The sequence below is a fragment of the Podarcis tiliguerta genome, assembly GCF_965153285.1.
Source record: "Podarcis tiliguerta genome assembly, chromosome: 9".
Taxonomy (NCBI): Eukaryota; Metazoa; Chordata; class Lepidosauria; order Squamata; family Lacertidae; genus Podarcis; species Podarcis tiliguerta.
Window position 1 is genome coordinate 11,848,009 of NC_139542.1, and position 17,069 is coordinate 11,865,077.

A 17,069-nucleotide genomic window follows, 5' to 3' on the forward strand; every position below is an offset into this window, starting at 1 on the left:
TGTGAAGGTGTCTTATGGTCCCAGTCCTTCTGTGCCTCTGTTCACGTGACCGAGCAAACGAATGAACAAACCAGGAAATTTTCCAGTAGCCTTAATATCAGGCTTCGTCCAGAGGATGGCAACATGAAAACGGGCCTTCTCTGAGGTGGCTCCCCATCTGTGGAATGCTCTCCCCAGGGAAGTTCTCCTGGCACCTTCATTATACACCTTGAGGCACCAGGTAAAAATGTTCCTTTTTAACCAGGCCTTTGGTTGATTTGATTGACATCCTATGCCCTTTTAAAATGTGGTCTTGGGGGGGGGGTTGTTATTGGGTTGAATATATATTTTGTGGTTTTATTTCATTCTGTGAGCCGCCCTGAGACCTCTGAATATAAATTCATTACATAACAACAATAACAGCAATAATAATACAGTCGGACCAAACTGCGGGAGGCAGTGGAAGACAGGAGTGCCTGATGTGCTCTGGTCCATGGGGTCACGAAGAGTCGGACACGACTGAACGACTAAACAACAACAACAACACCTCAGAACTCAAACGGAATCCGTTCCGGAAGTCCATTCGACTTCCAAAATGTTTAGAAATCAAGGCGCAGCTTCTGATTGGCCAGTGATTGAGCCAGTGTGGTGTAGTGGTGAAGAGCGGTAGACTCTTAATCTGGTGAAGCGGGTTCGCGTCTCCGCTCCTCCACATGCAGCTGCTGGTTGACCTTAGGCTAGTCACACTTCTCTGAAGTCTCTCAACCCACTTACCTCACAGAGTGTTTGTTGTGGGGGAGGAAGGGAAAGGAGAATGTTAGCCGCTTTGAGACTCCTTCGGGTAGTGATAAAGCGGGATATCAAATCCAAACTCTCCTCTTCTTCGAAGCAGACCATGGTATTATTAAGCCATGGTTTGAAGCTGAACTAAACGATAGTTCAGGCAAAACAGGAAACAATAATGGAAGACCTCCTGGCTTGTTTGCCAACTAATGCAACATTTGCAGAAAAAGAGAGACTTGCCCTTATAGTCCAGCATAGTAATCTCACAGTGGCAACCAGATGTCTGTGGGAAGCCTGTACACAGGCCCCATGAAAGCAGCAGCCCTCTCTCCACTGTGAATACCATTCACTGGGAGTCACAAGGCATTCCGCCTGCAATAGTGAATTATTTAATCTATTATTTTTATTTATTAGATTTCTATACCACCCTTCATCCAAGGATCACAGGGCACTTTACTTCACAGGGCACAGGTCTCTACTTTTTCTGGGAGCAAGTTCCACAGTCTAACTGTGTATGGTACAATGAAGTCAGCCATTTGCTACCAAGATAACATAGGCGGAAGAGATAAGAATGTCACGTTGCAGATTTATTTCACTCACTATTTTGCAGCACAGGGGCCAAAACCACCACATGAGGGCAAGCGCCAGCAACAGCAGCAATACCAGGATAACTATAAGTGCAATAATGCCATTTGCCTATGGGGGTAAAAAGAGAAGGAAAGATCATAATTATATTTGCTGGAATTATATTTACTATTCATTTATTTCAGAAAATGTATATACCGCCAGGTTGTTGTTGAAAAAACCCACAAAGTGGTTTACAAGAAGAATAAAAGTGTGTGTATGTGTGTGTGTGTGCATTGCACTACGCTGAAAACATAAACAGTTCACAAGGCACATCAGATGATCTACAGTACCAATAAGAATGGCAAAATTCCATCTCTGTTCTACTGTAAATCCCCTACTGCATTGGATTGGCTCATTATCTCTGTTGCACACTTAAAGGAATTTGCAAATCCATTCATTTTCAGGTGGCGGAAATGCAGTAGAATTTTGATCACATGCACAAACCTTTAAACAGTTCTCATCATTCATCACTCTTAAGGGTATCCAAATTGGGTTGTTGTTGTTTTGAAAAACAACCACCCTAAACTAAACCAGAAACAAACAAACAAAAACACTTAATGAGGTTCTTCATTTATTTGTTTGTCTGGCCCTGAAGATACAATTTTCCAAATTTCTATCTAATGTTTATAAAGCGTACCTGAATTTATGGACAACCTAAATTCAGTTGTTCTCCTTAATTTTTCTCTCTCTCTTAGCAAGTAAAAGAATATCTTAACAGCACAGGAGAGAGAGAGAGAGAGAGAGAAAGAAAGAAAGAAAGAAAGAAATCTTCTGCAGCTGCAATATTTAGGACTTGCTTGTTTCAGCAGTGTATTTTCCTGAAGCTGCTGCCTTTTCTGGCAGTGAAAATATGCAAATGTGTTTCCTGTTTATGAAAACAGCATACAGGGCTAGGATGCCAAACGAGTAAGTTGGCTTCACCAAAGATCAGGCTGCTGATTTTATTCCTATCTCTTTTAAATCGTTAAAAAAACAACCTGATAATTCAGATAAATAGTTAAGAATCCACCGGCCCCGCCCCACCCCATTTCCCCACTTCTTGCTTACAGTTTTTCACAATGCAAAGGGGGGAAAATACAAACAAAATTGGATCAACAATACTAGCATTGAAGTCCCCTGAAGAGTAACCATTTCTCCCTGTCTGTTGTAAAAAATGTTGATCCTACTCTCTCTGCTAACAAATGGTCTCAGTATAGCAGACAAATAAAATAAATTCAATTTGCAAAATTTATTGTTGTTTTATTCTTGCTACAATCACCGGATTCTCTACTAGCAAGAGTTTTTGCTTTTGCTTTTTCCAGAACAGAACATTAAGTCCTCTTTATAATGGTAAAACTGCTGTCTGAACTCTGCTTGCCGTTAACCTCTGGACTCTTCTCCAATAGCAAGGACATCGGGTGGGCGCTAAGTGATAAAGCTGCTTCTCAATGGGGCTTGCCACGGGAAGTGGTTTTGGAAGCCCTAGCAAATGGGCCTCATGTGTACATAAGGACTTTTCAAGTCTTCCCCTGTTTCCACTGATGTCACCAAAGCTGTATCATCCACAGACAAAAAGGAGGTAGCAGCAGACTCAAGGTAAACGAAGGTTTGCAGATGCCCAGGTAATGCTCAATGTGAGGGCAGGAGCAAAAGAGGCAAAAACATCAACAACTCCTCTGACAGCCCCATAATAACTTGATAGCACAGAATATTGAGGGGTGAAATGGGCAAGCAGGTGGGTGGGGTGACTGGAACAGAGGACAGAGAGAGAGAGAGAATATGAATGGGAGAAATATACCATATTTTTCCATGTATAACAGGCCCCTGTGTATAAGACGCCCCCTATTTTGGGGGACTCCAAATTGAGAAAATATGGGGGAGATTGCCTAGAGTTGCTGAGCTTTTTTTGGGGTGGGGATTGTCCATAGTTGAGATTTGGAGGGTGGGGTGGCCCAGGGTTGTTGAGCCTTTTTCAGAGGGGAATGCCGAAAATCGCACACCCGCCAGACCTACGCTGCCGCTCGTACGCATCGCAAAAGCGTTGGCAGATTAACACCAGCCCTTGCCACAGCCACCAATAACATGCCCAATAGTCGCTGACAAACTCCAGCTCACGGCAGCAACCAATCCCACTATCCGTGTATAAGGTAAAGGTACCCCTGCCAGTACGGGCCAGTCTTGACAGACTCTAGGGTTGTGCGCCCATCTCACTTAAGAGGCCGGGGGCCAGCGCTGTCCAGAGACACTTCCGGGTCACGTGGCCAGCGTGACAAAGCCGCATCTGGCGAGCCAGCGCAGTACACGGAAACGCCGTTTACCTTCCTGCCAGTAAGCGGTCCCTATTTATCTACTTGCACCCGGAGGTGCTTTCGAACTGCTAGGTTGGCAGGCGCTGGGACCGAGCAACGGGAGCGCACCCCGCCGCGGGGATTCGAACCACCGACCTTTCGATCGGGAAGTCCTAGGCGCTGAGGCTTTTACCCACAGCGCCACCCGCGTCCGTGTATAAGACAACCCCCAATTTTTAGCAGCATTTTTAATTCAAAAGCCTTGTCATATACATGGGAAAGTAAAGTATATGGAAAGAATCATCTCTTTGTCACTTCTTGGTTCATTCTGAGAATCTATTTTGAACTCTCCCATGGTGGAAGAAAGAACTGCCCAGAGATATCAGTGGAGTCCAGGTCTGGACAAAATCACCTGCTCCACTCCTGATCTGATCTTGGGGCAGAGAGGCTGGAAGAAGGAAGAGCAAATCTGGATGACTGGATTCAGATACCGTACATTCCCAGGAATATAAACCTTTTGATATGGACACTGCAATTTAAAACCAGCAGCACATCAGCCGTAATTAAAAACAACAGCCGAGTATTCCTATTTCCTGGCTCTTTCTGGATATGTACTTACACATCTCGTTGCGGTAATAGTCAAAGAACTGGTGATGGGAGACTGTCCTCTGTGAAAACTGACGGAAACCTCCATCGTTCTGAAACGAGAAGTGAGGTGGGGGAAAGAACACACCAAAAATGTTTTTACTCAGTTTGTTTGTTACAGGATTCAGTTGTCTAGCCAGATTCCGTGAAAACAGAACAGGGAATGGAGCAAGTGAGACAGATCTTGCGGGTATTACCGAATTGCTAAACGGCTCAGATCTAAAGCTTTGGAGCCAAGCAAAAATGGGTGGGTGGAAATGGATGGGAATAATTAGCACTGAGTTCAAATCGCTGCTCAGTCATGGAACCAGCAGAGGTGGTAAAAGTGTTCCAAGGACTAAACCATAATGGGGTTGGGGCATTGCATGGTTGAGCATTTTCCCAGGGGATTGAAAAATTGATGGACTATGCAGAAGTGACAAAACTGACATACAAGCTACGGAACAAGGATAACTGTGACTTGAAAGATGAATGGGAACCCTTTACAAAGTATTTGAAGACGCAACAAAGCGAACTGGACTCCTTGGCTGGTTTTGAATAAACATTCACAAACTTTTTATTGATAATAATCAGTTAAATAGTTTGAGGATCTATACAACTTTGTAACATGCAGAAAACAGCATTTTTAGAGAAATCAAAGACTGGAAGTCAGGGGGTGGGGGGTTCTGTGGGGGGAGGGAGGGGAGGGAGGAAAAATTGGGGGAGAAATAAGGATGATATGTTTCTGGATAATATGTTTTGTTTTAATTTTGAATAAAAAAGTTATTAAAACAAAGAATGCACAAAAAAAGATTTTCCCAGGGGAGGGACAGAAGCCTCCCAAATCTATGCACATAAAAAGTCAGCATGTCAGGCTAAACCTCTAAACCACTGAGCCTCTTGGGCTTGCCGATCAGGTTGGCGGTTCAAATCCCCATGACAGGGTGAGCTCGCTGCTCCTGCCACCCTAGCAGTTCGAAAGCACGCCAGTGCAAGTAGATAAATAGGTAAACGGCGTTTCCGTGCATGCTGACACTCTTCACGGTCCTCTGTATGCCAGTAGCAGTTTAGTCATGCTAGTCACATGACCCGGAAAACTGTCTGTGGACAAATGCCAGCTCCCTTGGCCTGAAAGCGAGATGAGCGCCGCAACCCCATAGTCCCCATAGTCCCTTTTGACTGGACTTAACCTAATATTCTATGCACAGGGAGTTTTGCATTCAGCCAAGTAATAGTCCCAGGTGCCTGGGACCCCATACAGTGATACCTCGGGTTACATACGCTTCAGGTTACAAACGCTTCAGGTTACAGACTCCACTAACCCAGAAATATTACCTCAGGTTAAGACCTTTGCTTCAGAATGAGAACAGAAATCGTGCAGCGGCGGCACAGTGGCAGCAAGAGACCCCATTAACTAAAGTGGTGCTTCAAGTTAAGAACAGTTTCAGGTTAAGAACGGACCTCCGGAATGAATTAAGTACGTAACCAGAGGTACCACTGTACTATTGCTAAGTAAGAGCCACACAGCCAGCGATATCTGACAGATGGAGGGCTGTGCTTTGATCAGAGTATCCTACCTCTGCTCTGAATTTACTGTGTGGTCTGGGGCAAGTTGCCAGATCTTAGCCAAACGCGAGTGCACAGAGATGTCTCCAGTTTTTCTTTAGGTCATCGCAGAAATGGGATGGAGGATTGTTACTGAGGCAATGGTACACGGGATGGGGACGTTCATCCCTTTCTTAGAGGAATTATCAAGGCAAAAATCTTCCCTTCCCTAGTGCAGATATGAAATTTAGGTAAATTGTTCCCATTTAGTGCCAGCAGGAACCAGACTTGAATGTGGCCTCAGTGCGTGTGGATTTTTGTCCTGGTCACAGCTGGAAAGGAAAGGGATAAACCTCACTTCCTGTATGATTCAGTCCCAATGCTGCAGTTAATTAAAGTGCAGTGGTACCTCGGTTTACGAACTTAATCCGTTCTGGAAGTCCGTTCTTAAACCGAAACCGTTCTTAAACCAAGGCACGCTTTCCCTAGTGAGGCCTCCTGCCGCCGGTGCCCTTCCACCGTTCGGCTTCCGTTCTTAGACCGAGGTAAAATTTGCAAACCGGGACACTGCTTTTGAGGAGTTCATAAACCGAACTGTTCGTAAACAGAGCTGTTCTTAATCTGAGGTACCACTGTACTGTGGTACCTCGGGTTAAGTACTTAATTCGTTCCAGAGGTCCGTTCTTAACCTGAAACTGTTCTTAACCTGAAGCACCACTAATGGGGCCTCCTGCTGCCGCTGCGCCGCCAGAGCACAATTTCTGTTCTCATCCTGAAGCAAAGTTCTTAACCCAAGGCAATATTTCTGGGTTAGCGGAGTCTGTAACCTGAAGCGTATGTAACCTGAAGCGTATGTAACCCGAGGTACCACTGTAGTTGTATGCTAAGTGTCAGGGAACTGCCATCGGAGCGGGAGGCGGAGAGGAGGCTCCAGGACGATTGTGGAGAGGGTCCCAGTAGGGGAAGAGGTAGCCCATCCGCTGGGGAAGGAAATCAGCGTAACACCAGTGGAGAAGGGGAGGAGATGGAGGAATCGGAGAGGTGGCTCCAGGACTCTTCGCAGGAGACCAGCGGAGAGGGCACGAGTACTCCACTGCCCACACCCACTTTGCGCAGAAGACTTCCGTGCAGGCAAAGTAGGAGAAGACTGGGCATCAAACAGCTTCTATGCTGGAAGAAGTTTAAGAAACGCCCACTGACGGATTCTCCCAGCGACTGAGGCAGCCACGGAACTTGAGGCTGTCTAGACAGAAAGGGTTCAGCCAGGCAACCTAGCCAGGAGTAACGGCAACTTACGCATGAGCAACCCCTAGAACCATTACACTAAGCTTTCAGCAGAAAATGTTATTTGGCCCTCAAGAGAATGTGGTGATCAGCCAGCTCCAAGGAGCACCAACATCGATGGGCTGTTGAGATCAGGGCCACCTTCACACGAGTCTATCCCATTTCCCTTGCATTTCCATAACTGTTAATTTCTGCATTATATTTCAGCTTTCACATGATATAAAAGCCACTTGGGGGAAACTAACAGAATGTAGCACACGTTCAGCACTTATTTCTGTATTAAGGGAAACCCGCAAGTTAGGTGGGTGTTACGTTCAGGGGATCACGCCTAAAGCCAATATTGCGTAGAGTCAAAACCCATTGGGTTCAATGGTAGGTGGGATTGCCAAAGTCATTTTCCCCAGAACCTGCCCCCCTTTAAAAAAAAAATGCAATTTTTGTCATCAGCATAAAGCTGAATGCTTGCAAGTTGAATGCACACAAGTTTGCACGGTTACCGTATTTGATTTGGCTGGGAGGGGGGGCCATTTGCAGGCCCCTTAACTCAAAACTGTGGTAGTAAAGTGGCAAAATTTGGGCAGCATGCCAGCACAAAGTTCTGTTGTGTTTTCATGGAGGAATCACGGGGGAACAGAAGCACACATGGGTGGAAAGCGGGGGATAGCAATGATGCTCAATGATGTTTAGTGCCCTGTCACTTCACACTCACTGCTAGGAATTTCTTTTCAGCATGATGCGCCAGTCTATCAGTCAGAAAGCCACAGTTCCCTAACACAACAGGTATAGCAGCATGAAAGAAAATCAAGAAGTGCTAGAATTATAATCAGGAAAAGTGATGCCATATTCTCCACGTGTAAATGCACCCAAGGTAAAAACATAGCTATTAATCAACGGTGACTCTCGCTTGGCTAATGCGCTCCTGTTGTTGTATTTTGCCTTTTTTTAAAGCACTATGTAAATGAAATATAGTTTTATCGCATTTTAATGTTGCTTCTCTCTCTCTTCTGTGAACAATGACGAGCGGGTTATAAATATTTTAATAGGGTTGTTTTACTGCATTTTTCATTTATGGCGTGCTTTAAATTATTTCATATTTTAACAACTTTGTGCGATTGTTTTTTCATGCTTTGTAAACCGCTTAGAAGCCATCTGGGGCATTTTGCACTATATAAATCAATTAAACGCTAAAAGATAATAATAGCGTGTTAATTTAAATAAATAATAATATAACCACATTGGGCCATTGTGAGGACTGAACCTGGTAAACAGCCATGAAGTCCTTTGCAGTTTAAAAGTGTTGAATCAATGGGAAAAAGGGCAGAGCCCAAGAACAGCTGATTCTGCTTTGCCCGCAACTTATTTTGACTCAAAGTGAAGACTGTTAAAGCCTGATTTGCCAATGGTGCAAAACTATCGGCAGAAAACCACAACCACAGAACCTAACAAGCGTTTTATCTTGGAAGCTATAAAAGTGACAAAAATAACTAGTCGAAATGAGGTCCCTGAAATAGAAAATATGAGATTTTAAAAATACACATGTTTGTAATGCTGGCAGTGGATTCGATGGAAAATGATTTACCCATCTCAGAGAGAGATACCATGTGGTCTCAAGATTCTGGTCCCGCGGTGAGGACCTGAGATGTGCAGAACTACCATTTAGCTGTGTGAAGTACTAACTCATGTACATAAAAATTTCAAGATTGGCAATAAACACACTAATTACCACTCTGACAACATACATACAGCATAAAAACCACTAATTATAGCTGGTTGAGGCTTTCTGTGAAGAGCAGGCAGGCATCAGAGAAACATAAATAGTAAAGTGGTTTTTCATTTCTTCAAATAACCCTGGAAAACCCGAGCACATGGCGAGGATTATAGATCAGCTGTCCTCCACTTCCCTGGCTTTGACAGGAGATTCAGCAAGTTTCCATTTATGCTTCACTTTGAACTACAAGGGGCTGATAATACACAAGGCAGTCTTTAGTGTTAAGCACTCTAGCCTTGGTATCCAGTTCCACTTTTATTTACTCCTGTGATAGGAATTTTGAGGTCTTAGATATATGGTAATGTTCATAAGCGTACCAACCAGGCACGTACATAGATCAGCACAAGAAGACCAACCTGGAACCATTTTGATTCCTAAACTGAGCAAATGTTTTCTCTGCAAGGTCAAAGTCGGAAACCTCCCATGATCTCTTTCCTCACAAAACCTGTCTTAAGGGCACATTTAAAATATGAATAGGGTGTGAGCCTGTGACCTGGCCCAGGAACTAAGTATTTATCATTACAAAAGACTAACCAGGCTCCCCAGGAAATCCAGTCAAATAACCTGCCAGACAGGAGATAAACAACGACAGGAGAAAACCAACATTCAAATTTTCTGTTTTAGACCGCCTTTTTGTGATGTAGGTATGATGTATCGGAGGGGTGGTCTTAGGTTACACCCCTTCTGCGATGTATGTATGATGTTTCTGGGGGTGGTCTTGATCTACAGGGCAGGCAATTTCAAAAGTCTTTATAAGGCCTTGCGCGCCATTGTTCTGGGTTCTCCTCCTTTCCTGCGGGTGAGGGGAGCACCCTGTTGCAACAGATCAATAAAGATCAAACTTACTAGCTGCTTTGCTTTTCAATATTCTCTGGTTGGCCTCTGTTATTCTCTCCTACCAATAGGGAACCTATGTAAGGACTCTATATGGGCTCTTGGATACCCCATAAGGGAAAAGGGCAATTTTTGTTTACAACACTCCCACATTTGAAGTGGTCTTCACTTCACTCTTAACTTGCACCTGAATTATTCCCAAAGGACAGAAATTTAAGAGGAATTCTGCCTTTGGGGCATAACATAGGTGCACCCTGGTTTTAAAAGTTAGATGCAAATGAAGCGCAAGGCAAAATTCCCTTTGGATTTCTGCAATATTCTGACTTCTCCAGGATGCCAGTTTCCGAAAGATGCTCCTGTCAGGCTAGATCTCTTTCCTCCTCTCAACCTTCAGCTGCCAAAATGCCTGACAAATATCTCAGGGAACAGACTCATTGAGCACATCAAGTATCAGTTCCGTTTTTTGATATGCAGCGGCAAAGATTAAGGGACACCGGATTGACAGGGAAGTTCTAGGAGCTATGGCGTCAAGTCATACAGATCATCTTCACAGAGATAAGTGTTTCAAGACCTAAGAAAAACCATGTCACCTTTGCAAACGTCATGTTTGAGAGCTGCAAGCAACCCTTTCATTTGTTTTGATCTCTTTGAAATGTATCTGCGGCATGTTTTGTGCGATTTAAATAAGCACCTCAGATCAAGATATTGTTAGCAGGCTTGTGGAAGTGCAAGCTTTGAATGACCCAGTGTGGGGGGGAAACTGCGGTAGATTATATGTTCCAAGTTTACCCAAAGTGGAAGGGACTGCAAAAAAATATGAAATGTGGCTTCTACTTCAAGAAACTGACCCAGACCTAATGATGAACAACAGATCCACAATTTCAGTTTCTGTCCATTTCTCAGCGATGCAAGCATGAGTTCAGTTCACCCAATTTATGCAGCCATTTGCTTCTTTTTTAGGGGGGGGGGAGTCAGCACAAAAATGTGTACAGTGGTACCTCGGGTTAAGTACTTAATTCATTCCGGAGGTCCGTTCTTAACCTGAAACTGTTCTTAACCTGAAGCACCACTTTAGCTAATGGGGCCTCCTGCTGCTGCCGTGCTGCCGGAGCACGATTTCTGTTCTCATCCTGAAGCAAAGTCCTTAACCTGAAGCACAATTTCTGGGTTAGCAGAGTCTGTAACCTGAAGCTTCTGTAACACGAGGTACCACTGTGCACATTTTCATGACATTTCTACAATACACGGAATTTTGTATACAATTCTGCATCGCAATTTTTGCATCCATTTGCCTTTTTTTTTAGGGGGAAGGGGAAGTCGCCACAAAAAAATGTGCACACATTTTCATGACGTTTCTGCAACATGCGCACTTTTGTATACAATTCTGCATCGCAATTTATGCATCCTTTTGCCTTTTTTTTTTAGGCAGAAGCGGAAGTCGCCACAAAAATGTGCCCGCATTTTCATGGCGTTTCTACAACATGCGCAATTTTGTATACAATTCTATATTGGAAACTTTCGAAAAGGGCGAGGAGCGTGCTTCGGTTCATGAAATGCAAATTAGGTAGGCTCGCTTTAAAATGCAAATCATTTCTCACCCATCCTTACCCAGGCGCCAGATTGCTTAGGTTAGGCAAGGTGACTTCATCACATGCTTTCAAACAGTTCCCTGGGACAAGGCCAGTAATGGAGGAAAGGGATGCTCAAAACAGAACCACCGGATTGATTCTCAACTATCCCAGGGCTGACAAGGAAGTTTCTGGAACAGTGGCGAAGCCAGTTTGGGGGTTTAGCTCGAGGGCCGATGACTGTAAATAAACCTTAATGGCCAGTGCAATTCTCTCTTTTTTTTGTGTTTGGATTGGGTGATGTTAAAGATTGAAGGAGAGGGAGATGGCTCGCTGCCACATGTCTACTCATCTTTGGTTAGAGAAGGGTTTCCCCTTCTCTTGAATTACAACTGACATTTCAATCCACTGTAACCTATTTGCAAAGTATTCATTTGCTCCTTTCTTTATGAGCATCCAATAAAAGATTGCCATTTTACGATCCATTAAAAAAAGATGGGGGGGAAATTAAATAAAAACCATGAAAGACATTTGCTGGAAGCAATAAATAATTTACTTCCAATTTCCACGCACTGAAGATTAAACTGGCAACTGCTCAAAAAGTTATTAAAATGATGGTAAGTAAAGAGGTTTTTGGAATTGAGGTACCAGAGTTATTTTTTTTAAAAAAAGAAGTCAATAAAGGACTGCAACACATTTTCAGGACTTGGGGCATTTGAGATTTTGAAAATAAAAATTTGTTCAAACTACCAGAATTCCATTGCAGGGTGTGTGTGTGTGTTTCTTAAATGACCTTGCTAAAAAAATGGGAACGTAAGGAATGAAAACTATGGTTTTCCCAGTAGTGATGTATGGAAGTGAGAGCTGGACCATAAAGAAGGCTGATCGCCGAAGAATTGATGCTTTTGAATTATGGTGCTGGAGGAGACTCTTGAGAGTCCCATGGACTGCAAGAAGATCAAACCTCTCCATTCTGAAGGAAATCCGCCCTGAGTGCTCACTGGAAGGAGGTGAGAAGAAAAAGGTTACCTACCCCAGACCTGGGGAATGGACTATGTATGACATTCTAACTTACAGCAACATCTTCCCCATCACTTCATCAGAGCATGATGGCACAAAGCACAAGGCTGAACTGAAAGAATTGTGGGAATTCCCCCCCCCCACGCAAACACAGATGTGTGGGGTACCTTTACTGTGTCATTTGCTGTATGATGAAGATTTGACACTTGAGATGATGATGAGAAGAAGAAGAAGAAGAAGAAGAAGAAGAAGAAGAAGAAGAAGAAGAAGAAGCAGCAGCAGCAGCAGCTGTATATCTCACTGGCTTACCCCACCCACTCTGGGCAGCTCCCTACAAAATATTAAAAACACAATAAAATATCAACCATTAAAAACTTCCCTGAACAGGGCTGCCTTCAGGTGTCTTTTAAAAGTTGTGTCATTCTTTATCTCCTTGACGTCTGATGGGAGGGCATTCCACAGGGCAGGCGCCACCACCGAGAAGGCCCTCTGCCTGGTTCCCTGTAACTTCACATCTCGCAGTGAAGGAACCACCAGAAGGCCCTCGGAGCTGGATCTCAGTGTCCTGGCTGAACGACGGACATGTGTATTCTCAGGAGCTGCCCTATTCTTATGATAGGTTTTGTTTTGTTTTTTGAACTATTTCTAATCTTGTGTTTTTAATTGCTGCAATCCAACCCCTGGGGCCTTTTTGCGATGGGTGGGTAAAAATTCAAAACAATACAATTCCACAACTCTGTGGGCTGAGTTCTGTATTAATTATGCTTTGTGTAGGAGATGGGAGGATGCCATTTAAGTGTGTGTTATTATCTCCTGAAAGTAATTCTCTTTTCTTTTCAAGTAACTCATGAGTTCTATTAGCTCTCTCTCTCTCTTTATATCAGCTTTTTTAAAAAAACAACAACCCAACAAAATAATATAAAAGCTTGCTGGAAGAAGCAGGCCAATGTTTTTGCAAGCACGCTTAGCTATACCATATGCCTGCTTAAATCATTTCTATCAAACAAGTTGTAGGGTTCATTTCAGTCCCGCTTTCCTTTCCTTCGCAATACGCTTACTGGTATTTATCCAATTTGTGCTGTTCCTCTTGCCAAATTGCAGGTTTGAGATCTCAACTAGGCGGAAGGACAGCTGCGCTATTGTTGACCGTCTCACCAAAATGAAAAAGAGGGGGGAAAGAGCTTGCAGGCACAGCCCAGCTCACCAGAAGAAGTCAGTGACAGCTGCCTCTGTTGGTCATTACACTCTATGGAACAACCAGGGCTCTGAGAACTTCGAAAGGAAAAAAGGAGATATTTTTGGCCTTTGAGGGCAGAGGGAGTTGCATGAATTTGAGCTTTGTTGTAAAAAAAGGGCAAACGAAGACTTAAATAAACCGTCCAGCCACGTTTCCCATCTCACATTGTTCTGTCTCCAGCCTTCGGGACAGAACATCCAAAGCAGAAACATAACTCTCTGATATAGAGCAGGCGATAAGCCCTTTGCCAGTTTTCTGTCGTGAGATTTGTTGTTCTTCTTCTCTCCTTCGGCCCCCCGCCTCCCAAACCACCAACTTGCTCCCATTAACAGCAATTTCCCAGCTGTTCCAAGCTGTGCAGCCATACATCAACCGAAGAAACGAGTCTTAAGATAAGATGCCACCGCTTTCAAAAGAGGGATGTTCCCAGCCTCATCCCAGCACCAACAGATAATGAAACATCTGGGTGGGACTAGCTGAAATGCCCTTTGTTTGAGAGAAGGAATCAATCTCCCGAGCTAATGGGCACTTGGCGATCCTTCCCACATGTGTGGTCTGCTCTATATTCCTCCCTCCGCCCAAGTGCCTTTTCAAACCCGCGAGGGGAAAAAGTAGAGATCTCCGGAGTTTTTTCAAAGAATGCCATTGTTGCGACAGCGAGCGAAGAGAGACTGAGTTAGATGGAGCAGACTAATGGGGATGGGGGCACATGTCCGCAGATAACAGCTCAGAGACTATACAGCTGGCTTTGAGGGTTCGTCCACCAGCACGCTGTTAATTATTTAAAGGAGAGGGCAGAGGGAACGATCGTCACATCTGTCACCCGCATCCAGGCAGGACTGCCACTGTTCGCGGGACCAGATGTGTTTATTTGGGACGTACACTAACTAGCTCCTTAATGGTTCCGAATCCTTAGCCAAAAGTTAATTAGGCAAACACGCTGAACATTCGTCACCTTGCATGGCAGCCCTTTCTCCTGCCTGCCTTTTTTTGTGGGGTGGATAACAAAACAAAACTTTGATCAGTTCTCACGCACAATTTCTCATGCCAACTGGAAAATTGGTGGAACTGAAGTCACCCGGCTGCAGTGCATTTATCTATCAGAGACAGATAGCGACATCAACAAATAAAACAACAACTTGGGGGGGTTTTGCACCCCACTGATCTGACTACGTTGCCCCAGCCACTCTGGGCAGCTTCCAACATAATATACAGAAACATAACAACAACAACAACAACAATATCATACATTAAAAACATCCCAATACAGGACTGCCTTCAGAGGTCTACAGAAGGTTGTATAATGATAAGAGAAATAGAGAGATAGGAGAAATTGGGCTGTCAATAACTCAAGTTCTGGTCTTTTAACTCAACAGGATCATTAGCTATCACAAGTTCCAGAGGGGTAGGAACATTATTATTATTATTATTATTATTATTATTATTATTATTATTATTATTATTTGCCCCTTGAAGCAAAAACAGAGGGTTCTATTGTACCCCGAAAACCAGAAAAATTGTTAATAGGCTATAGCTAATTTCAACAGACATGCTGGCAGGAGCATAGAGATGCAGAATTTTTAAAGAAGAAAAATACAGCAGCTATATTTTAAACAAACAGGGTTAGGGGAGAATTTTGCTTCCATTTTTCATTTCAAGGCAAGCTTTGCTAACACTTTTCAAAACAATACAGAAACCGAAACACGGCTATCCTTTGAAATACGCACTTTTCCAAAGTTTGCAGAACAGTTCTCTTGCCATGTAACAAAAATACCAATATTAGGGCAAAACATCCATAATGATGTAGATACTGGTGAAACTGACATGCATATTATGAGGGAAACCTGCATGGGAAACATGTATATCAGGCAAGATTACATACTTTAGGAGAAAGTCACACTAAAATGCTGATGAATTTTCATGAGGATATAAAAAAAAGAATTCTTCAGCTGATGTGGAAAATTGGAAGATTGGAAAAAATGAGGAAGTGGAATTGGAAGATTTCTCCATCCTGAGCCCAAACCAGAAAAAGAGGAGTGTGAGGGTCTTTTAAATTCTTTTTTTAAATATTCTGGGGAGTACTGAAGTTTCAGAGAAGTTATTCAGGGGCTACGATTCAGGGAATGGTACGATCGAGGGGGTCAGGGAAATAGGTGCACACACCTCACTGCATGATGCTTAAAGATGTGCTCCTTGCATTGTTTGTGATATCTGAATGCAAACTTCTCAAGAGTCAGTTCTGCCTGAAGAATAATCGCTGGCTGCCGATCCGGCTACCGAGACCCATCCAGCCTCTTGTACGTATTAACCCCTGAACATCTGGGGACTGGGTTATCTGAAAGACAGCCTGCCCAGTACAGGCATGTAAGATCACTCAGGGCATATGGGGAGATTGCATTTGTGGCACTGTAGTCCACAAAATGCCACAGGGCGCTGACCCCAAAATTGGCATTTTCTGCCATTGCCCCTGCACTGTGGAAATTTCCTCCCTCTGCAAATATATGAAGCATAATCTATTCGTTGCTTCAGGTGTCTTTTTTGCCCAAGCTGCCCCTGACAGATTTGCTATTTCTAGATTTCTGCTTACGTGCTCCTGTTTTTAGAAAGCTGCCTTGCTCTCTCTTTTAATGTTTTTATGTTGTTTTTGTACATCACTTATGGAATTTTTAATTTTTTTTAAAAAAAGATATTATATGGTCTAGAAATGCTTGGGGGGGGGGATAAATGAAACCACACTAGTAAGTATTTCTGCAGCATCTTAAATACAAATAGATTTAGTGGACCAGAGCCCACTTTGCCACAAACGACTGTAGTCCACAAAAGCTTCTGCCAGACTAAACAGGTTCGGCTTTATGGTGTCACAAGACTCTTTGTTGCTTTTGCCAAAGGAGGCGAACAGCACAATCTGAACCCAAATCCCTTGGGCGAGAGTTGAGCCATAATAAAAACCAGGGAGCCGAGGACAACAAGGGCAAACTGTATCATAGGGGTAGTAGAAAGAGAGGAAGAAGGAAAGATGAAAATTGTAGAATCGTAGAGTTGGAAGGGACCTAAGGGTCATCTAGTCCAACCCCCTGCCAGCGCAGGAATCTCAACACAGTCGTCCCCCATCCAATCTGAAACCATACCAGACCCTGCTTAGCTTTGCAAGGACAGTAGTAGTTTAATCGCTACACCACTATACACAGAATGAAAGGGTTTAAGGTCAGTGAGAAAGGGGAGGATTGGTTTGAGAAGATATTGAATTATTCGGGTAGGTTTGAACACTTTGGGGCAATTAAAATGTTAAAAGTTAAATAAACCTTGTGGATGGAGGAGTGTTAACGTATATAAAACTGTACATATGGTTGATTTGTATATGTTATTATTGATTATGTATACCCAATGTATCAGCCGCCTGGGAGGTTTCACTGTTTGTGTTTTGGTTGTTGGTAAAAAATAAAAAAAATCAACATTTTTTTTAAAAAAATCGCTGCACCACTGAGACCAGTCGTATACATACTTAATCAGTCCCATTGAACTCGATCAGACAC

The 17,069-nt window shown here is 43.5% G+C and overlaps 1 protein-coding gene and 1 long non-coding RNA gene across 2 annotated transcripts in view; one reads left to right on the forward strand and one right to left on the reverse strand.

The window, feature by feature from the left end:
* LOC310657777 overlaps positions 1-17,069 on the forward strand; it is a 254,852-nt gene that overhangs the window by 104,190 nt on the left and 133,593 nt on the right. The window lies entirely within an intron of this gene.
* Positions 1-17,069, reverse strand: part of ANTXR2 (ANTXR cell adhesion molecule 2) — a 157,586-nt gene that overhangs the window by 78,448 nt on the left and 62,069 nt on the right. The window contains exons 11-12 of the mRNA XM_083398478.1: positions 4,276-4,354; positions 1,363-1,458 (exon numbers count right to left, since the gene is read on the reverse strand). Coding sequence (XP_083254604.1) covers positions 1,363-1,458; positions 4,276-4,354 — 175 coding nt within the window. The remainder of the gene's footprint in view (positions 1-1,362; positions 1,459-4,275; positions 4,355-17,069) is intronic.